This window comes from Cuculus canorus, chromosome 10 (assembly GCF_017976375.1).
Source record: "Cuculus canorus isolate bCucCan1 chromosome 10, bCucCan1.pri, whole genome shotgun sequence".
In the NCBI taxonomy this organism is placed as follows: domain Eukaryota; kingdom Metazoa; phylum Chordata; class Aves; order Cuculiformes; family Cuculidae; genus Cuculus; species Cuculus canorus.
This window is the reverse complement of record NC_071410.1, coordinates 18,612,225-18,632,165: the sequence shown is the minus strand read 5'-3', so window position 1 is coordinate 18,632,165 and position 19,941 is coordinate 18,612,225. Positions and strand designations below refer to the sequence as shown.

General features: G+C 41.5%; 1 protein-coding gene across 7 annotated transcripts in view; it reads right to left on the bottom strand.

Annotated features, from left to right (window-relative positions):
* Positions 1 to 710: 710 nt before the first annotated feature.
* The window catches only part of DCX (doublecortin), an 88,492-nt gene continuing 69,261 nt past the window's right edge, over positions 711 to 19,941 (bottom strand). For 4 of the 7 annotated variants that reach the window (XM_054075831.1, XM_054075829.1, XM_054075833.1 and 1 more), the window contains 2 exons: positions 15,448 to 15,545; positions 711 to 12,864 (listed from right to left, as the gene is read on the bottom strand). In XM_054075831.1, coding sequence (XP_053931806.1) covers positions 12,808 to 12,864; positions 15,448 to 15,545 — 155 coding nt within the window. In that variant the 3' untranslated portion in view covers positions 711 to 12,807. Of the gene's footprint in view, positions 12,865 to 15,447; positions 15,606 to 19,941 lie in introns of those variants that run through there. The other 3 variants (XM_054075832.1, XM_054075834.1, XM_054075835.1) reach the window with 2 other exon arrangements.

The following is a 19,941-nucleotide window of genomic DNA, read 5'->3' as shown; positions in this document are numbered from 1 at the left end:
GCAGTGCCGGTTGGTGCCACGCTATCACCATCTAGGATTGTTCTTACCACTCTCTAGAGTCCCTGGAATAGCTGCACACAGCAGGCTGCAGGCTGAGGGCTTTAAATCTGCTGTTTTCAGAACATTTTGCAAAGGCAAGAGCACTACCTCTTATGGTTTTTAGTGATCTCACCTAATACGAACCCCTAGAATAGACACCAATATGCTTTGTTTGCTCTTGGGGTGCATAAAGACACAAGCAGAGTATTTTCTAAAGTGCTCGTTCTGCTTTTCTCATAACATTTGCTTCAGTTTCAGTTCGTGCACATTCAGATAAAGGCTGTTCTCAGGGTTTTTTTCTTCTACTGCTTTTGCTCTGGGAACTGCAATTTTTTTAGTGTGGTCTTTCACTTCAAACAGAACTGTACTGTATGTGCTGCTTCTGGGCTGCCAAGCAGGGCATGATAATCACAAGTGGATGCCAATAATTGACCAAGTGAGGCGACATGGTGGTAGCCCCCATCCTGTTTGTCTGTTTGCATAGCATCTCCTCTGCATCAAGAGAGCAAAGAGCACAGCCCTCTCTGGGCTGACATGCAGTGACCACAGGAGAAAAATGGATAAAGAGCTCCATCTGAGCACAGAACGTTGGGAAGAATCTGAGCTCTTCTACGGCAGCCCAGGCTACCGCAGGGTTTGCCAAACCTGACTTACCACATTCACTTTTAATTCTGCAGATATGAAGCAGAAACAAGCAGCAAAGCAGTTTGTGCTATATAATTAAATGAGGAGGTCTAAGCCTTTGGAACATTTTTCAGGGCTCATAAGGGAGAAGAACATTGTCTTTATTGTGGGCTTGATAGGGTAGCTATGAAACAAGAATTTGGACCTCTTTTGGCCTGTGTGGGTAGCCAGGACAAACACAGTGTATCTCTCAAATCTCACTCAGCTTCCCAAAGATAACATGAGACCAAACAGACCTTGCCCAGGCTCTGGATGCCAACGCAGAGTTCAGATGAGGGGCAGATCATTCCAGTTTGAATCCATGTTTTTGACTGAAATGCTGCATATAGGGCAAGAGCTGCCCTCGCCTGACCATATCTCCTACAGCAGAACCCACAGTGAGTTCATCCCTTTAGTCAAGAGGATGGGTCTTGGACAGGTTGGGCTGTTTCAGTCAGGCAGATGTGGGCTTTAATTAATTCCAGGCCATCAAATTGCTTCCCCAGTCTTTCTTCTGCATTTGTACAAGGGAAAATTGATGAATCAAAATGAACGAGTACTGCTATAAGTCATAGTCAACACACAACTTGTCAAACAAAAGCATCAGAAAGGTTTTTATCGGCCTAAATATTGAAACCAAATTTTATTTTTTGAAAATGACATTACACACATCTTGCAAATGTACATTTAGATGAGAAAACAATGAGTAACAAATATTGAGAGCAAAGCTATAAAGTGGACAGGTTCTCTGCTGCATGGCATTGCATTACAAGAATACTCAGACCTGGGATGGTTTTTACAAGTAGTAAAAACAGTTCACAACACCTCACGAAAATGGAATTTTTTTTTTCTAGAAAGTCAGATCATATAGCAAAAGGAAATTCTTCTAAGGGAGAAGAGGCATGAGGGATAGATATGTGGATCTAGGTACATTTTGTGGGTTTGTGGCAGGGTTTGGGGGGGGGGGCATTTAAGTCCATTTCTTACAAAATCCATCTTTGTGAGTGGCCCCCTCTTTTCCAAGACTTGGACTGTTTTCTGTCCTCCATTGCCAACAGAACCACAGCTATTAAACAGTAAGCCCTGCGTATTCAACTCAGAGCTTGGGAGCGTGGAGTAGGAGGTGTCTACAATGTCCCTAACAACATAATTCCTATATACCATCCCCTGACCCCTTCCGCTGCGTATCCAGGAAAAATAAAAAAGTGTGTGCAAACTCCGCAAATCAGGGGCCGTGGGACTTGTCCCATGTGAAACAACCAGGCATGGAAGCCACGGCCAATACACCACGTGCCACATGCCTCAGCTGCAACGGGTCAGCAAGATCTCATCGTTTACCAGTGACGCAAACTTCCAAAGATTGAACTTGTTCCCCAGTTCAAGCAGAGGCATCAGGTGACTGATCTCCATCAGTTTTACCTTGAAAGTTAGAGTCTAATCAGAGTGCCAAGGCAAGGCGCTGTGAGAAATAAGTTCCCCAAGAGAAACTGTTGAGAACTGCTTTTCAAACCTCGTTGTAAATCATTTTATTTATGCCCAAATCTGTACTTTACAACCACGAGAGAGACAAAGACAGAATAAGAGAGAGGGAGAGAGAGAGAATCTTTCCAGGAGGAAAGGAGGAGCTAATTAAGGAAAGAGAGGTACAGGACCATGCATTTACTCTCAAAAGCTTGTTCACGAGCAAGCTAACATTTCTAACACTACAACCACTCATCTACATCTGTTTGCTAAGTAACTGAGTTCTACCTACAACTAGGGAGCGGAAGGGTTTGTGTTTTTATTTTATCTTTTCTTCCCCCTCCCTTTAAAACGTCAATAAAAATGTTTTCTGTACAAGTTAAATGGCACAAAAGGTGGTTAAAATGCTAAGTAACTCACCACGAATGGAGAATGCAAAATTAGTTCAAAACATGCATGGACTGTGTACAGTAAGCAAGGAATCATTGGCATAAAGCTGCAATATATTACAAGATGATACAGTTGAGATCTTTTGGAATAACCTCTGCTTGTTCTGTCCCTCTAAGAGAACTTCACATAAGAATTCAGTGTAAAGGGAACCCAAGGTACACACTCAAGCAGAAAGTTAACTATGGGCAACATTATGTCTGAAGAGAAAAGCGTTTTCCTTCCCCTTCCACGCACTCCCCCAAGGTACAAAAGTCAACGTGATTAGCATTGCTGCAGTCTTGCCAAAAAGAAAGGTTAGATAGATCTGGTTTAGGAGAACAGAAGCACCATTTAAATTAATAGCTCTTTGTACAATGTCATTAATTAAATACCTTATTATTATTTAAACAAAACCAAACTGAAATTCACTAATCCCAACAAAATAACACCTGAACCCTTACCACCCACGTGTCCTCCACGGTTATGTACACAGAGTTTAAAGTATACCAGCTAAACTTTAAACCCGGCTGCCCCTCCAACCCCCACCCACTGAACGACAATAGAAGATACATCGTGGCCTCTCAGTTATATTATATTGCAGCTTTGTCATTAATGATGAAATCGTACAAACTCAATGAATGACCTAAGACAGTAATCCGTGATCAGGTTCCAGTTCAGCTGCACCTCTCCCTCCCCTAACACAACTTGTCGGCAGATTTGCAGCTCAGAGTGAGCTGCAGAGTGCAGGGCCGTGAGCAAAGGCAGTTCATGCTCTTCAGAGAAGGGTGGCTTGAAGAACTCGGGCTTAGGTGATGACAGCCGCTAACCCTAGCTTGTGATTATATTCGTGTTCAAGAAAACAGGCAAAGGTTAGTAACAGCAAAATCAGCAAGCTGATATTTCTTTCCTGTGCTTCTAGACTAGACAGTGTCATACAATACAGAATATCACGGAGGGGAATGTGTCATCATTTCAGAGCATAGAAGATTTGGCAAGGCAGGTTTCCTCTTTCTAAAAGACCCTGGGTACCTTCTGAACTGATAACCATAGCTGTACTAGTACTGCCACAGTGCTTCGATCACACATCATTTAAATAAGAAGCAAAATGACAACAATTTTACATGACAGAATTCAGCATGTAATTAGAACTCACAGGCTGCCTTGTTCTTACATTCAATACTTCTGCTTCACCTTATCTATAAACACCAATTAGCAGTGCAATCAATTCCCTAGACATTCTTCTTTTAAGGAGATGTATCATTAGACATCACACTAAAACTGGAAAACGCTCTTCTGTTGCAAAGAGGGGAAAAAAACCAAAAGGACAAGAGGCCGTGCGTTCTGCAACCCCTCAGTGATTGTGTGGTCAGCGTGAGAGAAAGACAGAACATCAATACATTTCAACTGCCTTCTGCAAAGGGAAGTGAATTACAAACCCATCCGTATCTGCTGTGCAATGGTTGGAAGCAGACGGAGAAAAGCAGTCATGCTGGAATTAAAAAAATCACACCCCCAAAACATAAACCAAAAAAAAACCCATTAAATGTTTCACAGGGATTCTCTGAAGGTAAAATTCTTCATTTCAAGAACTGGGCCTGGACCTCAGCTTGGGGTCCATTACAGACATTTCCTAATTTGAACTCTGCACAGGGGGTTCTCAGAAACTCAGGGGGTTCAGAACCAGGGTTTGGTTCAGGTCCGCCCTGGCCAAGTGTCACCAATGCGTTTCATTCTGACTGCGCGTGCCAGGTGAATCACTTTGCTCTGCAACAACCTCACTGTTCAAATGTGACTCAAATTAATCTTGATTTCCTGTATATAAACTGTTGCAAATGGAGATGGAAGAACTAGCATGGATAAAAATCAAAAGCAACCTTGAGTTTAGACGAGTCACCTGAAATGAACGGAACCTTGCTTTTTATGTTCAGAGACATTTGGTAATATTTTTCTCTAAAAACCAAGCCAACCATAAATCTCTCTTCTGCTTGGTACTTGCTGGGCCTGGAGTAGAAAAATACCAGAAGTAATAGAAATGCTGTTTCTAATTCCATAAACCTGCTGGGCTCAGGGCATGTCCATTCATAGACTAAAGTGAGAGTAAAGTGAGATAAAGCCAAGACTCTTTAGAATCAGAAAATAGAGAACAGACCCTGATTTTTCTAAGGTTCATTGTTTAATTTTCAATTTTGAAAGTTTTAAGATATTTCAACAAACTACTTCAGCTTTATCATTGACTTTAATAAAACTATACAAACCATCTTCCATATATAACTTGCTATTAGAGGTCCATACAAGAGATCGCCTCATACCAGGGGTCGATGAGGTTTTCTCTGGAAAGTCTGCAGCTGTCACCCAGGAAACTGAATCTGCACTTAAGTAATCAATCACACAAGAATTATTGACAGTAATCAAGGTTTGAAATAGGAGACCAAGCTCGGACCAAATGGATTTAGCTCCCTTAATTACAAAGAAGCTTCTGCCTGTTTAAAGCAGCAGAGAATTAGGTGTATTGGGTTTCACTTGTGTTATATTGAGTGTCTCAGGATCTACAGAAACAAAGAGATGCAATGTTTATTCAAAAAAAAGAAAAAAATACCGAGACTAAACAGCAAAAAATGGTGTTCAGATAAGCCAGTTGATTTGCTTTTAGGATTAAATTCACAAGCACTGTATCCAACTGAACTTAGAAAAAAGATTTCATGAGAAAACCGGTGTTAAACACAGATCCCCTTGTGCAGCACAGATTCCGATTGTTTTATTGAATGCAGCAGCTCTCACATTCGTGGCAAGGCATACCATGGACAAGATCATCATCAGCCCCTCTGCCTGCACAGCACATCAAGGCAACCTCCTCCAGGAGCCTGTCTTGGCTTTTCACCCTGGAGCAAGCGGGCTGCTAGTTTCTCCAGAGTTTGCTGAGAGTAAAACAGGGGCAGAGAAGGAACTTCAAACCAACTTCTCCTGCCTGCGGCCAAGTGTGACCTTATTCCTGTGGGACACACACTGTGGTGGCAGATAGCCTGCATCCTGGCTGAGATGCCTGCAGGGGCAACAACTCTCAACACGCAGCCAGGAATCCCTGCTGCTTTTCTGTCCAGAACCAAGCTGTAGATCCTCAGCAAGACCCAGCTTCCCCTTTTGTTTCTCCCTGGCTTTTGTCTTTTATTATTCCCACACATCGATGGCACTGACATTTCCAGTCCTTGCCTCATGCTCTCCCTTCCATTTGATTTTCTGTGAACTTCAAGCTCATTTCATCACTCGGTAAATATCTCCTAACAAATGCCCCCTACCATTCCTCTTAGAAACAAGCCTTTTTTCCGTTGTTCCCCATGACACTGGCCATCATGGCATCTTTCTCTAACAGTGCCAACTTTCCTTTTTTCAGCTGACAGACTCTAATTACCGCAAAGATTTGTTAATTCCCCTGAGCACCCTCGTTCTTCAGTTGTATGAGTGATAAACTGCCAGGCCCAGGGAAGCTCCAAACTGGCTGCAGAGTCCCGAGTTACAGTTCATTGAGATATACAGCACGAGCCAGAATAGGGTAGTTCAGCTGAGTGCATTAGGCAATGAAACTGAAAAGCAACTCTTTCCCATGAAGCCATCTGGCCATGAACGCTTTCTAAACACGAAAGCTTTCAACAACAGGCCCACTGTTTTCTGGTAGAAAGCCACTGAAATCACCAGACTTATTCATCGCTTACAAATACAAAGCCTATATTTTGAACAGTAATACAATTGACCCCAATAGGTACATATACATGTGACAAAAAGAGGAGCAGAAGGGGACTGTCTTCAGGCCAGAGGTGGCAACCCCAGATGAGAGAATAGGGTTGTTGGATGTAGATATGGCCTTGCACCCAGGGCTGTTGTTGGCTCTTCTGTGGGTTTGGGAGGAACTAAAATGATATGTCTGTCTTTCATCATTACGAAAATAATGAAGGATTATTACAGCATAGTTTTGAGAGAGCCAGAGTTCCTGAAAAGTCTTGCCAAAGACAGCAGACCACAGTTTGCTTCTATCGGGTTTTCAGACATTGCTAAGGAATGTGTACATCTTAAGAGCGAGCTCTTCTGTAGCTATTTGTGTCAGCTTATCTCAAAGTACCTTACAAATGGAGGCGAGTATTGTGATCAGCTCTTTATGCATTGGGACACCGTGGCACAAGGAGAAATGATCTATCCACAGTTATGCCAAAGACCAATATCTCTGAAATCCCAATGTCTCTGAAATCCCACTGCTGAATCCACTAGATTTGATTCTCATTTGCTCAGAAGCTCATCTAATGGTCAGAAATTGTTTATAGAAGGCTAAAAACACAAACACCAGACTGTGACCCCAAAGCTCTGCATTTTCACCTCATACCCTGCCCTACAACCGGGATTCTGTCAGAACAGCTATGCAATGGCATTGCTGAAAAAAAAGCCTTTCCTTCCACCCACTTACCATCTCTGACCATCTCCCCTCTCCCTATTAAAACACGTTTTTTTGTCAGCTTGGCCCCAGACCTTCAGACAAACATCAAATGACTTGACCTGTTCCAGACGAAGCAACACAAAACAAAAAGAAGGGTCTATACACATTGCTGGCCCCAGCCTTTTCCCTGGAAGCACCTAGAATGAGAGACACCAGATCTCAAGCCAGCAGCAAAGGAGGAAGGTGAAGAATATCTGAACAACAGAATCAATCACCAATGCAGCAGAACCCAGCCGAGCTTGCTCCACAATCAGTGAGCAGTGACTGCACTGCGAGATGCAAGACTCATCTTCAACATTTCTTGAGATACCATGGTGAGGCCTGTTCAGATTCACACAGAGGCACTGGCCAGAAGAAATCCACGATTCTGAAGACAGTAATTTTGTTGGGAGGCACTTAAAGTCTTAACCTTCTTGGTCTCATTACACCAAGATGGTGTTTTAACTGGATCTCTTCTATGTATCTTATGTAAAGTACTTATCCTGTTGAATGGACTGACCTCACTCTTATCTTGAAAGACAGAAGAAGACCTTCATCTTGTGCCATCCATTTGCTTCTACAAAGAACCTCACTAGTCCCAAATACTGTTCCAGCCTGCTTCCACCAGCAAACGGAAAAATAACTTTTAGTCTAAATTACCACTAGATAAAAAGCTGGTTTGTTCCATTTTGGTCATGATCAGCACCTCTGTGTGGTAGACACACCTCTACATAGCTTTTCCCTGGCTGTGGATTGTCTTAGCTTGAGGAGACACTTTCTGGACTAATTTTATACCTACGTGGCTATTTTTAATTCCTTTCTCTAAAAATGATACTGCCTCTGCTATAGTAAAAGTCAACTCTCCAGTTGCCTGAATGGATGTGGGGTACCACTGAAGTCAAAGAGAAAATACACTCTCGTGCTCTCATTGCCACACAGCAGCCTCACATTGGGAAATCCATACCATGCCCCTGCAAAGAGGATGCAGCTTCCAGGGATGGCTGTCGCTGGAACAGCATCTCTGCAGGGATTCAGCGTGGCGTTACGGAGCAGTTCCACAAGGTGTTCTGGGAAGTAGCAAGAAGATCAGCACTGACCTCAAACACATGAAAAAGCAAACATAAGGCATCCTAGAAAATGGTGTCAGTACCCATGTGGATAAGGAGAAACTAGCGCTTTTATGCTGTTATCTCCTATTAAAAATGCCTGGGTGTAATATTGTTTTGCTGTTTGCCACAATTTTTGGTCCTTTGGTCCCCCTTTTCCTTTCAAAAGTACTATTAAGCAAACAAGAGAGAAGTAACAGCTAGGCTGCACATGTGATTTTTTGCATGCATACATGTGCATTAACAAAATATGAGAGATGTGGAAGTAGTTGTCTAAGCAGAATTATTTTTCTGTTGTCTATGATAACACAATTAGTGTTTCTGGCTTCTGAGAAGATTGTAAATAATGTGCAGATACAGGAAACACAGACAACGGTAGGGAAAAGCTATTTCCATCTCCCACTGCAGAGTGAACAGAGGTAAAAATCCCATTACCAAAGCCTTTCAAACTTACTTCAAGGTGTAGAGTCCTGCTGTTTAGCTGGTGGGACTGAACTAGCTCCAATCTTATACCAGATGAGGCTTTGACCCAGAAACTTCAAGATTAGAAATGCTTTACAAGTGACAAAAAATCCTTAGGCTGAAGATTTTGCTGCATTGCCCTGATCTACAGTCAAGACCATCACTGGAATGTATGAATACTGAATACATCAGTCTATGCTGGGAGGATTGCTCTAATTCCTTCCTAAAGATTGTGTGTCCAAAACAGGTATTTTGCTCTATATGTGAATTATACTGGATACTGAATAAAGGCAGATTTCAAAGAAACAAAGCCCTATTACTGTAAGGGCCTCCAATTTGTTTTTAAATGCTGTACTGTTCTAAAACAATATAGTTTTAGTGATTCGATTAGTCTCTGGAAACACTAAAGGCAGCCTCATAAGGGAAATTAGACAGGGGTTTTATAGCAGAATTAATATTGCAAATCCTCATAGCCTGTGGAGTTTTATGTGCTGCAAAGGTAGAAAAACATATAAAAGGTAAACTCTTGAGTATATGGTGGAATTACTGTCAGCTGTGCCAGGATCTCATAGGATCTGGGATTATTGTAGTATATTGAAAGTAATTACTAATTCATTCCAGTTCAGGAAATCCCTCTGACCAAACCCAAGCTTATATCTCATGAAAAATCAATAGGAGTAAAGCACATAGTAAAATTTCAGCATGTCTTTAAGTTCTTTCCTGAATCAAGGCTGTCCTTGTATTTAAATAACTAAGGTACAATGCCTGTGCATTGCTTCTCTTTGTATTCAAATCTACATAAGGGATCTTACAAAGCCCAAAATAACTAGTTTTGAATGTAGGTAACATTCCACATGCATTTCTGTACAAGAACTCATGCAATATTGACATTGATACAGACTCAACTATATGTTACAGCTGAAATGCTCACTGACTTCTCTTACTGCCCAGGCATTTCTACCTGGAAAATTGCTTTTTAAAACTTGGGAGTTTGACCTCATACCCTGTTTTCTTTGTGGCTTCTACTGGTTTGAATGGCTATTTTTCCCACTGAGCAATTTTTTTCCCTTCTTTTAGGCCTTTTCAACATCCTCCTAATCCCCTGAAGGAACTGCTGGGCTCAGCCCCACCCCAGGATGATTCTCATGCAAACAAACTCTGCTCCCAAAGGAGTGCTTGCAGAATCATTTCAGATATGTCAATAGATGCAGCTCAGGAAAAAGGCCTCAGTGATTCCTTAGCACACTCTGCCAGGGAGAGCATCTTCAAATAACTAAACACGACTTGTGGCAGGAAGAATAGGAACCATTTCTCAACAGCTGCCTCAACAACCACCCATCCAAAGGTCCATCACCACTTGGGGTCTTGCTTTATCTCACACAAGCTGAACTCACAGATACTGGGAGAAAGCACATCTCAGACTCCTTTCCTACTGCCGTCAGCTCTAGCAGTTCAGTCTGCTTACAGATATCAAAGGTTTAGGTTTTTCTGGTGGATCGGTGGTGAGAGTCCTGCACTGAGTATTAAGGGAACATAGATGTGATTTCACGGCTGATCTCTTGGTTTATCACAGACTTGGAGGAAAGGTGGCAGGACATGCTGACTCTGACTATGACAGGAATGGCCTTTGCCACTTAAGTGATAACACATTTGACTGGAGTTGAGTCCATCATCTCTAACTGTCAATAGGTGCACCCTGCTGGTCAGGGTCCCTGGAAAGGCAGAGGCATGGGGAAGGACTCTGAGATTTCCACAAACTGAAGAGAGGAGAAGGTAAAAGCATGTCAAATTACCAGTCCCACTAAAGCTTTTACGAAGACAAAAGCTCTGATGAACAATATTGTTAGCATAACCATGGCCTTTGACATCCTTAGGCTTAAAAAGTCATATTTTTTCATGATCAGTGTCTGCAGTAGCACCCACAGGATTAAAGAGCCAAAAATTAGCACCCAGAAGCAAATCTGCACCCCGAACACTTCAGCTTCTTCTGTTAGAGGATCTGAAAGCACTTTACAAACGTTAACCAGCATTTGGCCTCACAACCCCCAGTGAGGTAGAACAGTATTGTCCCTGCAGGGACAGATAGACAGATTGAGGCACAGGGTTACTAAGAGACCTGCTCCCGTTCCGACACTAAATTTAGCAATGCCAAGGGCTGAATGAAGGTGTCCTGACTACTGCACCTAAGCTTTGTCCACACTACCATCCTCCCCACCGTAAACCTTCAATATAAGCCCTTAGCTTTTGAATTAAAACCAAGATTCTATATACAATAAGAGAAATGATCATTTAGCAGTCACGTAGTCAGAGAGTTATTCAATTAAATCAAGTTATATGTGGGAACAACTTATTTCTTGTGCAAAACTCTAGGTGTAAATGATCATGCACTAAGACAACCAGGTGCAAATTTGGTGCACGATAACACTGACCCCTTGATAATTCCCAATCCTGCCCTCTCTCAGATTTTTAAGTTGCATTACATGTATCATCGCATGAACCTCTAAAGATGCAGCCCGCACAGATTGTTTCGTACCAGCAATGCAAGCAAACAAAATGTGGAGTGGCTTTGGGAACAGCCCAGCATTTATGTAGCATCAAACATCACAATGTTAGAATTCATTCTAATCACAAGGGGTTGCAAGGGAATAGGTGTATATGTTGAAACAAAGGCAAAGATAGCAACAAAGATTGATTTGATCGCATGGATTTCATTTAGGTAAAGTTCTGCACTAATCCATTTCATCGAAAGCTTGTTCCATGAGAAAGGAAGGCAATGCCAGCCAGCCTATGACAAAGCTTCAGTGTAGTAAAAACCACCAGCCCTGCGTGAATAGATGAACTTTGCATTCCGTAGGAGTCATTACTGATTAATAAAAGCAAAAGTATTCTCTAAATAGTTTGTTTGGTTTTGTCAGAAAGAAGATTTTCTTAAAATACGGCTTTCTGAACACCACAAAATTCCATTTGTTATATAAGTAGAGAATCTGGCCGTAGTTAGGAATACTGAAGTGTAAAAAACCAAATACGTAGTCTTAAACATTACAAAAACTATCAAAACATTCAATATTTTGAACTGACCTTTTCCCCCCCGACACGTGTCTGTTTTGGCAGTGATGACACGATTTCTAAACTGAGTTGTTGTTATTACTGTTCTGCAGTTGTTGGTTGGTTTTTTTGTAATTTTTCTGAATGTGTTTTTTAAACAAAAGAAAATTACCAGCTTTTATAAAAAACAAGGAGCTAGAATCCTTACTCCCAAAACACAGATACAAGGTTTTCCTTTATAAAAGTGTATTGATTTTTTTTTTGCTATAAAAAGTGACCTATAATGTGTCAAACCTGAAAACAAATTTTCACAGTGTTTTCAGTGTTGGCTGTTCACAAGGCATTCCTGTTAGAAACAGAGATAGAGAGATACCATAGGGTAGATATAAACACTTTTTACCAGCTAACAGTATCTTTAGAACATACATGAAAGATGTTCCACTCCAGATAACTTACATTTTTTCGCTTAATTGTTTAAAAAATATAAAAAAATCCCAATATCTGATTCATTCTGGTACTAACCTTACTGAGCATCTTATGCAGTCATCCCAAATCTCATCCAAGCTTCTGCTGGTGTGTTAAGCATAAACCAGTAAGTGGTTTCTGTTCCTGCTCTCCAATAATAAAACCAATACTACTTAGCATGCAGGTGCTAAAATCAGGGCTGCAAATGAGGAGTAGGTGAGCCGGCAAACCTGGCAACTTGGACAGGTGGAAAATATTATGCTCAACTTGAGCTTGCAAATCGGTCAGCAAGCAATCCCTTTGCACACTTTTGGGGGAGCTACTGTACTGTACTATCACTTGGTTGGAAAATTACAGAGTTGCAGCAGAAAAAGAAATAATAGAAGAAAATGGGAAATGCAGAGGATTATTGGCATATTGGCCCCAAATTGCTCACAATGTCCATTTTGCATCCCTGTAACTTAGAAGAATGGTATCCCTCTATCTCTATAGACTGGTAGGTGTTAATTTGTGGCACAGAGGATAAATCACAGGAAAAAAAAAAAAAAAAAAGACATATAACTGCGTGTCCTTTGTCTGATTTGAAAGCACCAGTCACCTATCTGCTTATTTTGGCAGAAGTACTCAACTTTATCTTAAACGTAGCTTTGCAATATGGACATTTAGCTTCGTGTCGCTTTACATGGAATCTCCAAGGGAATCAGAATCATCCAAAGACAGAGGCAGATACAAGTCCTGTAGGAAGAAAGAAGAAAATGTTAACTCACACAGTAAGTTTCTACCTTTGGTCACGCATAAGGAAGGAGCTGAATGATCCAGGTCTGTGCAGTTCATAGGGACAGGGTGGAAGTGTCATGCTATGGTTACTGGAAGGGCTGACCAGTTGTCCAGGTAGTTCAAGGCTAAAATCGAGGCAGGTTACTTGTACAGTGCAGCAAGAGAATCTTGGTTCAGTCATCAGTTTGAGAAGTACTTTTTTATTGCTTCGGGGTCAATCTATCCATTATAACACATGATGAAAGAGGAGGACCTTTCCTTAAACAGGTCTCTGAACCTAAGTCCACAAGAGCCTTACCTTGATTTGACAGCTACACTTAGGACAAATGTCTAGGAAAAACACACATTCCATGATTTATTCTTAAAGTAATTTCTGATCGATTAGAAGGGTTAAAAAAAAAATCCCGAATTTATTACTTTGAAATGCTGAATGCAGAGGCTTTCCAGGGTTCATCTCTGGGGTAATCGTCTTATTCTTCTTCCTTAAAGTTCTGCATGGAACTAGATACACAAACCAGCTCAAGGACCAAAGCTCGCCTTGGACTTTTTTTGAACTCTGGCCCACACACAGATGATAACTGTGAGCAAAACAAAGAAAAACCCTAATACACAGAAAGGAAATTCTGTGTAGGATCTAAAAAAGAGGAAAAATAGGAGTTTGTGGTGAACTCAAGCTAAGCATTTATCATTTGAGCTTTAGCGGAAAAAAAGAAAAATTATTTCATCATAAGCAGGAAATTGCTCCTGGGAGAGAGACAATGATGCATGAATATTCTGGTAACATAAAATGCTATGTTCGTGTTTGCTGATTGGCTTAAGATAGTGGAGAAGCTCACAGATGGATTGGCTTTGCCCTCAGCAGTTACCATCTATTACAAATGTTCCAGGGGCTTCACTGGAAAGGTCATAAATCAGCCAGCTGAAAGCATACATAAAGCATTAAAGAAGGTGAGTTTTACTTGTCTTTACCAGGAAGCAAATCTTCATCTCCAAAGTCGTAAATGAGATAGTGTCTGGGAAGTATTTTAGGTCCTTGATGGCTGACGTAAAGGGTGCAGTTTACAGCATTACTTTTGGTGAAATACATGCAAGTAATCGTTGAATTCAGACTATGGGCCTGGTCCTGTTCTCAATTATAAATTAATAATAAATCTGGACCCAGTGAGTTAAAATTCGTGCATTTCCTCAGATATAGACTGAGCAGCTGAGACTGGAGTGAAATCCTGAGGAAAACATATATTTCCTTTGGATCCTTTGTTTTGTTAAGCAAAGTCAAACAAAGCTGTGTAACTACAGCCTCTACATATGTTGGGAATATTTTACAGATCTGACTTTTGAGAAGCCAGAAATCCACCCCAGGGTCCCCCAGTGCCATCCAGCTCCATGTCCAAAGGTCTGTGATCTAAAATCTTAAGTAATACAAAGCCCACTGGACTTCTGGGGATTCTTCCCACTGACTTCTCTGTGCACTGTTCCAGTATCATAACTGTAGTCCAGCTGCTGCTACCTCTCCTCACGCTCAGAAAATATATAATCCTTAAACAAAATGGATTCAACCCATGAAATCCAGGCCACAGTGGATGTGGCTGGCTGACTGCAAAACCTCACCGCTATCAGAGTTTTTTAATTACTGTTCTAGAATTTCATGTCAATGATTCCAAAATTATACTCAGGCCAAGAGGTACACTCTGGTTACTAAAGAGAAATCCCACTGGCCTCCTCTCACACCTACACGTGTCCAAGTTCCAATTTCTGTATGAAAGTTCCAATTTCTGTATGTTCCAAACACTGTATGAAGAAAACACTATTAGGAGCAACGCTGTGGCTATTCCAGAAATGAGAAAGCCCATGAAAATGATGATCTGGACTCAGCAGAATGCGCTGAGGAACATAAAGAGATGTGGCTGTTGCTATACCTTTTAAATAAATCAATACAGGAATTATCTATGAGCCAGAACCTCCACTAGGATTCCATACTACCTGTTAGACACCTGTTTGTTACCTGGAAAAAGAGCTACTATACCAGAACACAATTACTACACCAGCTGTAAAAAAACCACTTATTTCCTGTAAAGCAGAGAGTGACCTTAAATAATTTAAAAAAAATCCTCAAGAAGCACCATTAAAGCCATGTCTTAGAGCTTCAGTAACATTTGCATTTCTTCTGCTCTTCAGTGGACCGAATTTGCCAAAACTTTAAGGCTTTTCAAGAGTGGAGAATTTATATAAAGACCATATCCATCAATAACTTGTGAACTGTTTCAAACAGTGAAACAAGCTCAGGGTTACGTTATCTCTTCTGACCCACGTGGATGATCTCCAGCACACATTAATAACTCTAACAAAAGAAACAGGCCAACGATGTGTTGTTCATCATCTTGCTAGTGCCCAAAGTGACAACCCTTTTAGGTAACAGGCCAAGTTCTCCACTGTTTCAACATAAGGAACTGTGCTTCTAGAGAATATGGCCACGACTTAAATGTTGTATGAATTAAAGTAGATTAAAGAAGAAACAGATGTAGTAAGGTATAAGAAACGTAATACCTTGTGCTTACGGAGGCTCCCTGGGCTGGTAGGTGTGGAGATTGGGGACTGCTTTGATTTGGGTGTAGACAGCTGACTGCTTGAGGTCCCATTTGCTGTCAGAAATGAAGACAGAAGCTAGCAATCAGAGAAGCAAGAGGAAGATCTTCTTTCTCCTTTGGGGAGATGGAAGGTATCCAGACATTTAACACAGAAACACTATAGTTTATTCACGTTAGGCAGGAGCAAAAAACCAAGCAAACAGCAAAGCTATTCACTCAACTTAAGGCTTTCAACTGTTCAGGATAACAGACTGTAAAATACAGTGAAATACAAAATATATCGAAGGAGCAATATTTTACACTATATTCACCAAATTGATCCAAGATATGCATCCCCAGAAAAACAGAAAGACAATTCCTGCATTCTGAAACAGTTTAAAACAACTGAAACCACGTGGCGTTTAACAGCATGAGTGGAAACAAGAGGCTGCAGATACCCTGGATCCTACACAAGAAATATTAGATGTCAAATACACACATTACTAATTAGACAAGCAGCTTCCTGGAATGCCCTGGGTGTCGTTAGTCGTGGCTGGGATTAAATGACCAAAAGAGCCCTTCTGAAGCCCTGGTTTAAGTGCAGGGTGGCGTATCCCTATTCACCTCTCCAGGGAGAGGCCAGAGCTAGCTCTGCTGTTCCTCTGCTATGAACATGGTCCATCAGGGGAGGAACAGGAGAGTCACATCAAGCAATGATCCTCTTGCAAGATCAAAACCCGGCCTTTTGGCTTGTTTCGTTTGTCCATGTTGCTTCAAAGAAAACATGGTTATTCTCCATTAAAAAATATGATTAATTTAAACAATACAGTTTTTGGAAGGGTTGTTCATTGAAGCCTTCACAGACTTGGCTTTTAAATTGAAGGGCCCCAGGTCTACATCAGGGCAAGCTATATGTCAGGGCAAGCTTTTACGCATTTATTGGACCCAAACTGAATAAAATTACATAGCATATTATGCAGAAAAAAAATGAAGGGAAACAAAATGGAACCATAGAATGTGTTGGTTTGTAACGGACCTTAAAGATCATCCAGTTCCAACCCCCATGCCATGGGCAGGGATATGTCCCACTAGATCATGCCATCCAACCTGGCCTGGAACCCCTCCAGGGATGGGGCAGCCACAGCCTCCCTGGGCAACCTGGGCCAGGGCCTCACCACGCTTGTCGTGAAGAAATTCCTCCTTGTGTCCAGTCTAAATCTGCCCCTCTCCAGTTTATACCCATTGCCCCTTGTCCTACCACTACGAGCCTTTGGAAACAGTCCCTCCCCAGCTTTCTTGTAGCCCCCTTCTGGTATTGGAAGGAATGAGGATAAATTATTTTGTTTTCTACCCCTGATGTTCTTTGAAGTAAGCTAACGTCTTTGATAATCGCCGGGTGTCACGATGTGTATTTCCTAAGGGCATACCTATGCACAGCGAACTCGGTCACTCACAGGTTGTGTATCAACTCCAGGGATACACACGCTCTTGTCACCAGGGGCTGTAAACACATTGCTCCATCAGCACAAGCAGCATTAATTGAGGGACAAAAATTCACACTCATCCTGGCTGTGTCCAAGTATATTATCTTTTCTGGCCTTTTCCTTTTGCAATCCCAGTCGCACCAAGCTGGAGGCCTTATGAACGTTACACTACATATCCCAATCAAGTCTACAGAAAGTGACATTTCCAAAACCTACTCCAGATGTTAACATATTCAGCACAAGCCACAAAAATAAACCCTGAATATTTTGACTGTCATTTCCTTAAATGGCAATAGTGTTGCCAGCCCTCCAAATACCTGGACAAATCCGTAGCCTTCTTCATGAAAACATTTGTAATTGTGTCAGGTTTTCACACAGAGAGAGAAAGACAAGCATACAACGATCCAGGCTTGTTGTCCTGCTCTCTAAATGCCCAGTATCTCTCTCTACCAACTGTAAAGTCATGTACACAGAAGGATGCATGATTTCAGCATATGGGACATACGCTTTCAACTGTAATAGCTGAATATGCAAATAATTTACTTAAAATTAAGCAAGTATTTGAGTGTTTGGAGAAGACATAGGAAGTATCTAAAGTATCATGCAGTAAACAGAAGGTGCATGTGTTGCATCTTTAAGAGCAAAACCAGCATAATTCTTGCTTTAATGCCTCGTTGCTCTTCTCTGTCGTCTTCTTCTATGAAAAAGAGGGGCAGCTAAGGTGCGCAGATCAAATGCAGAGGTCATGCATGTGAATTTAAGTGAATGTCAAGAAACATGTGCTCTAAGCCACAGCACAAAGGAGGAGATGACTGCATGTTAAAGCAGCTCAGACTCATGGCGACGTGGCCCTTCTGTCTTCATATCCATCATTTCTACGCAGAAAGCATGATTGGGAAGAGGAGGCAACTCATCACAGGTAGCTTTTTCTCCCATTACAAATGCATCTTACTAAGGAAATAGATACTTCTTAAAATAGTGCTAGAAATAATGATTTACAGATAATCGGGAAACACCTCCCAATTCTTTTCACCTCCCTTTCTACTCAGACCTTTCACCTCCCCTGTCTACTCAGACCATTCTTTATTGGGGGGTGGGGAATAAACAGTCATGGAAACCCAGGAACTGTTACACACCGGTTCCTGCACTGCAACATGCAACTTTTCACTTTGCTCCAGTTCTACAAAGCGAGCTGCCCTCAAGCCTGGTGAGGGAAAAAAAGTAGTGTTCACAAACTATATGCCCTATAATGAAATAAATTCAGAAAATAAACCAAAAAAACCTGGACCTCTTTTCTGTTTGTTTGTGGGATTTTTTTAACCAAGTGACTTTGGTTTTCTATTAAAGAAAAAATGGTCTACAGTAGCACTAATATAATTTGTATGAGTTAGAATCCACTTCTAATGTCTAAAACACCTCTTTATTTATTTTCAGTTGTAACTGATCCTGAGGCAGGCAGTAATCCTATCTAAGATGATGGATGCCACTTAACAACTCTAGAAAGAACTCAAAATTTTCGCTCTGCAAACAGGAAGGCTGGAAGAGCAGCAAACAGTCTATGTGCAGCAAATAGATGTAATTGCTGCAGGGAAGGACAGAAATTCCCTAATACAATGAGACTTTTAAGTGCTGCAGCAGGGCTGTTAATATTTTATGAGCACCAATGGAAAAGCAGATGTGACATCCAAATCAGAAATCCAATGAGACGGTTGTATATCATTACAAATACTCACAAAGAATTTTGCAGCAGGAGCAACAATTAAGAAGCCAAATTTAATTTTCTCTATGTCTGCTAATGAAGAATAGTGTTAATAATCAAACTTGCACGCATTTCTTTTGAACTCAAGTGCAAGAAAATGACAAGAGGCAAAGAGCAGATCCCAGGTGGCACGCAAGGCTGCTGCTCCACTAAAATCTTATGGTAACTAAGGATTTCACATAAGCTCAGCTATTGAAAACCATTCTTGATGAACCAGCTTTCATTTGAATTTATTTGGGTTTCTCCTACCCTCTTATTGTTTGTGTATTAAGTCTAGTTTATGTCATTGTATTTCATAGAATTATAGAATGGGTTGGGTTGGAAGAGACCTTTAAGCCCACTCGGTTCCAACCCCTCTGCCATGGGCAGGGACACCTCCCACTGGCTCAGGCTGCCCAAGGCCCATCCAACCTGGCCTGGAACCCCTCCAGGGATGGGGCAGCCACAGCTTCCCTGGGCAACCTGGGCCAGTGCCTCACCACCCTCACAGTAAACAATTTCTTCCTAATGTCTTGTATGAATCTTCCCCTCTCCAGTTTAAAGCCTCAATTTACCTTAAAGCTCTTTGTACAAATGACACGTCCCTTAACTGCATGAACGCGTGCACTGCCTTGTTTCATAGGATCCTTACCTCCTTCAGTGCAAAAGACAGTCTGTACTTGGGAGATAAATTGGGATTGTCCAGCAAATGAGAGGGAGGATGGACAATATAGCGTCATGTCATGTTTGAGATGGCTATGAGAGATCCAGGTAAATGGAATTCTTTGCCTACTTCTCCCTGAGGTATTTTAGCCAGACTTCTCATGTGTAATTGTTCCTTGAGTGTTGCTTGTGTTTGCTGGGATGACTGGAACTCTGGATCTGAATTTCCAGCAAAGATAAGCACCGAGAACTATAAATGAGGTTAGTGAGGTCCATCTTTTGAATGAACTCACATTTCTATCAATCAACAGAACTGGAAAAAGCAGGGCCCAAGAATCACGGTGAGAACTCAAAACGTGTGGATATATCTCCTTTTTCTGTCAATTTGTAAAAAAAGGTTAATACTCCTTGCTCCATTGGGGTTTCCAGGGTTCCGCAGATGAGTTCCTAGTTTGAGGAGCACATGCCACATGCTTGTACAGCACAAGAGTGAGAGAAAGAACTGTGAAATACATAGATAGTTTTGTCTCCAGGTCATGGTTTGAAATGCCACCAAGATAATAAAGAGAGGCAACAAGCAGAACAA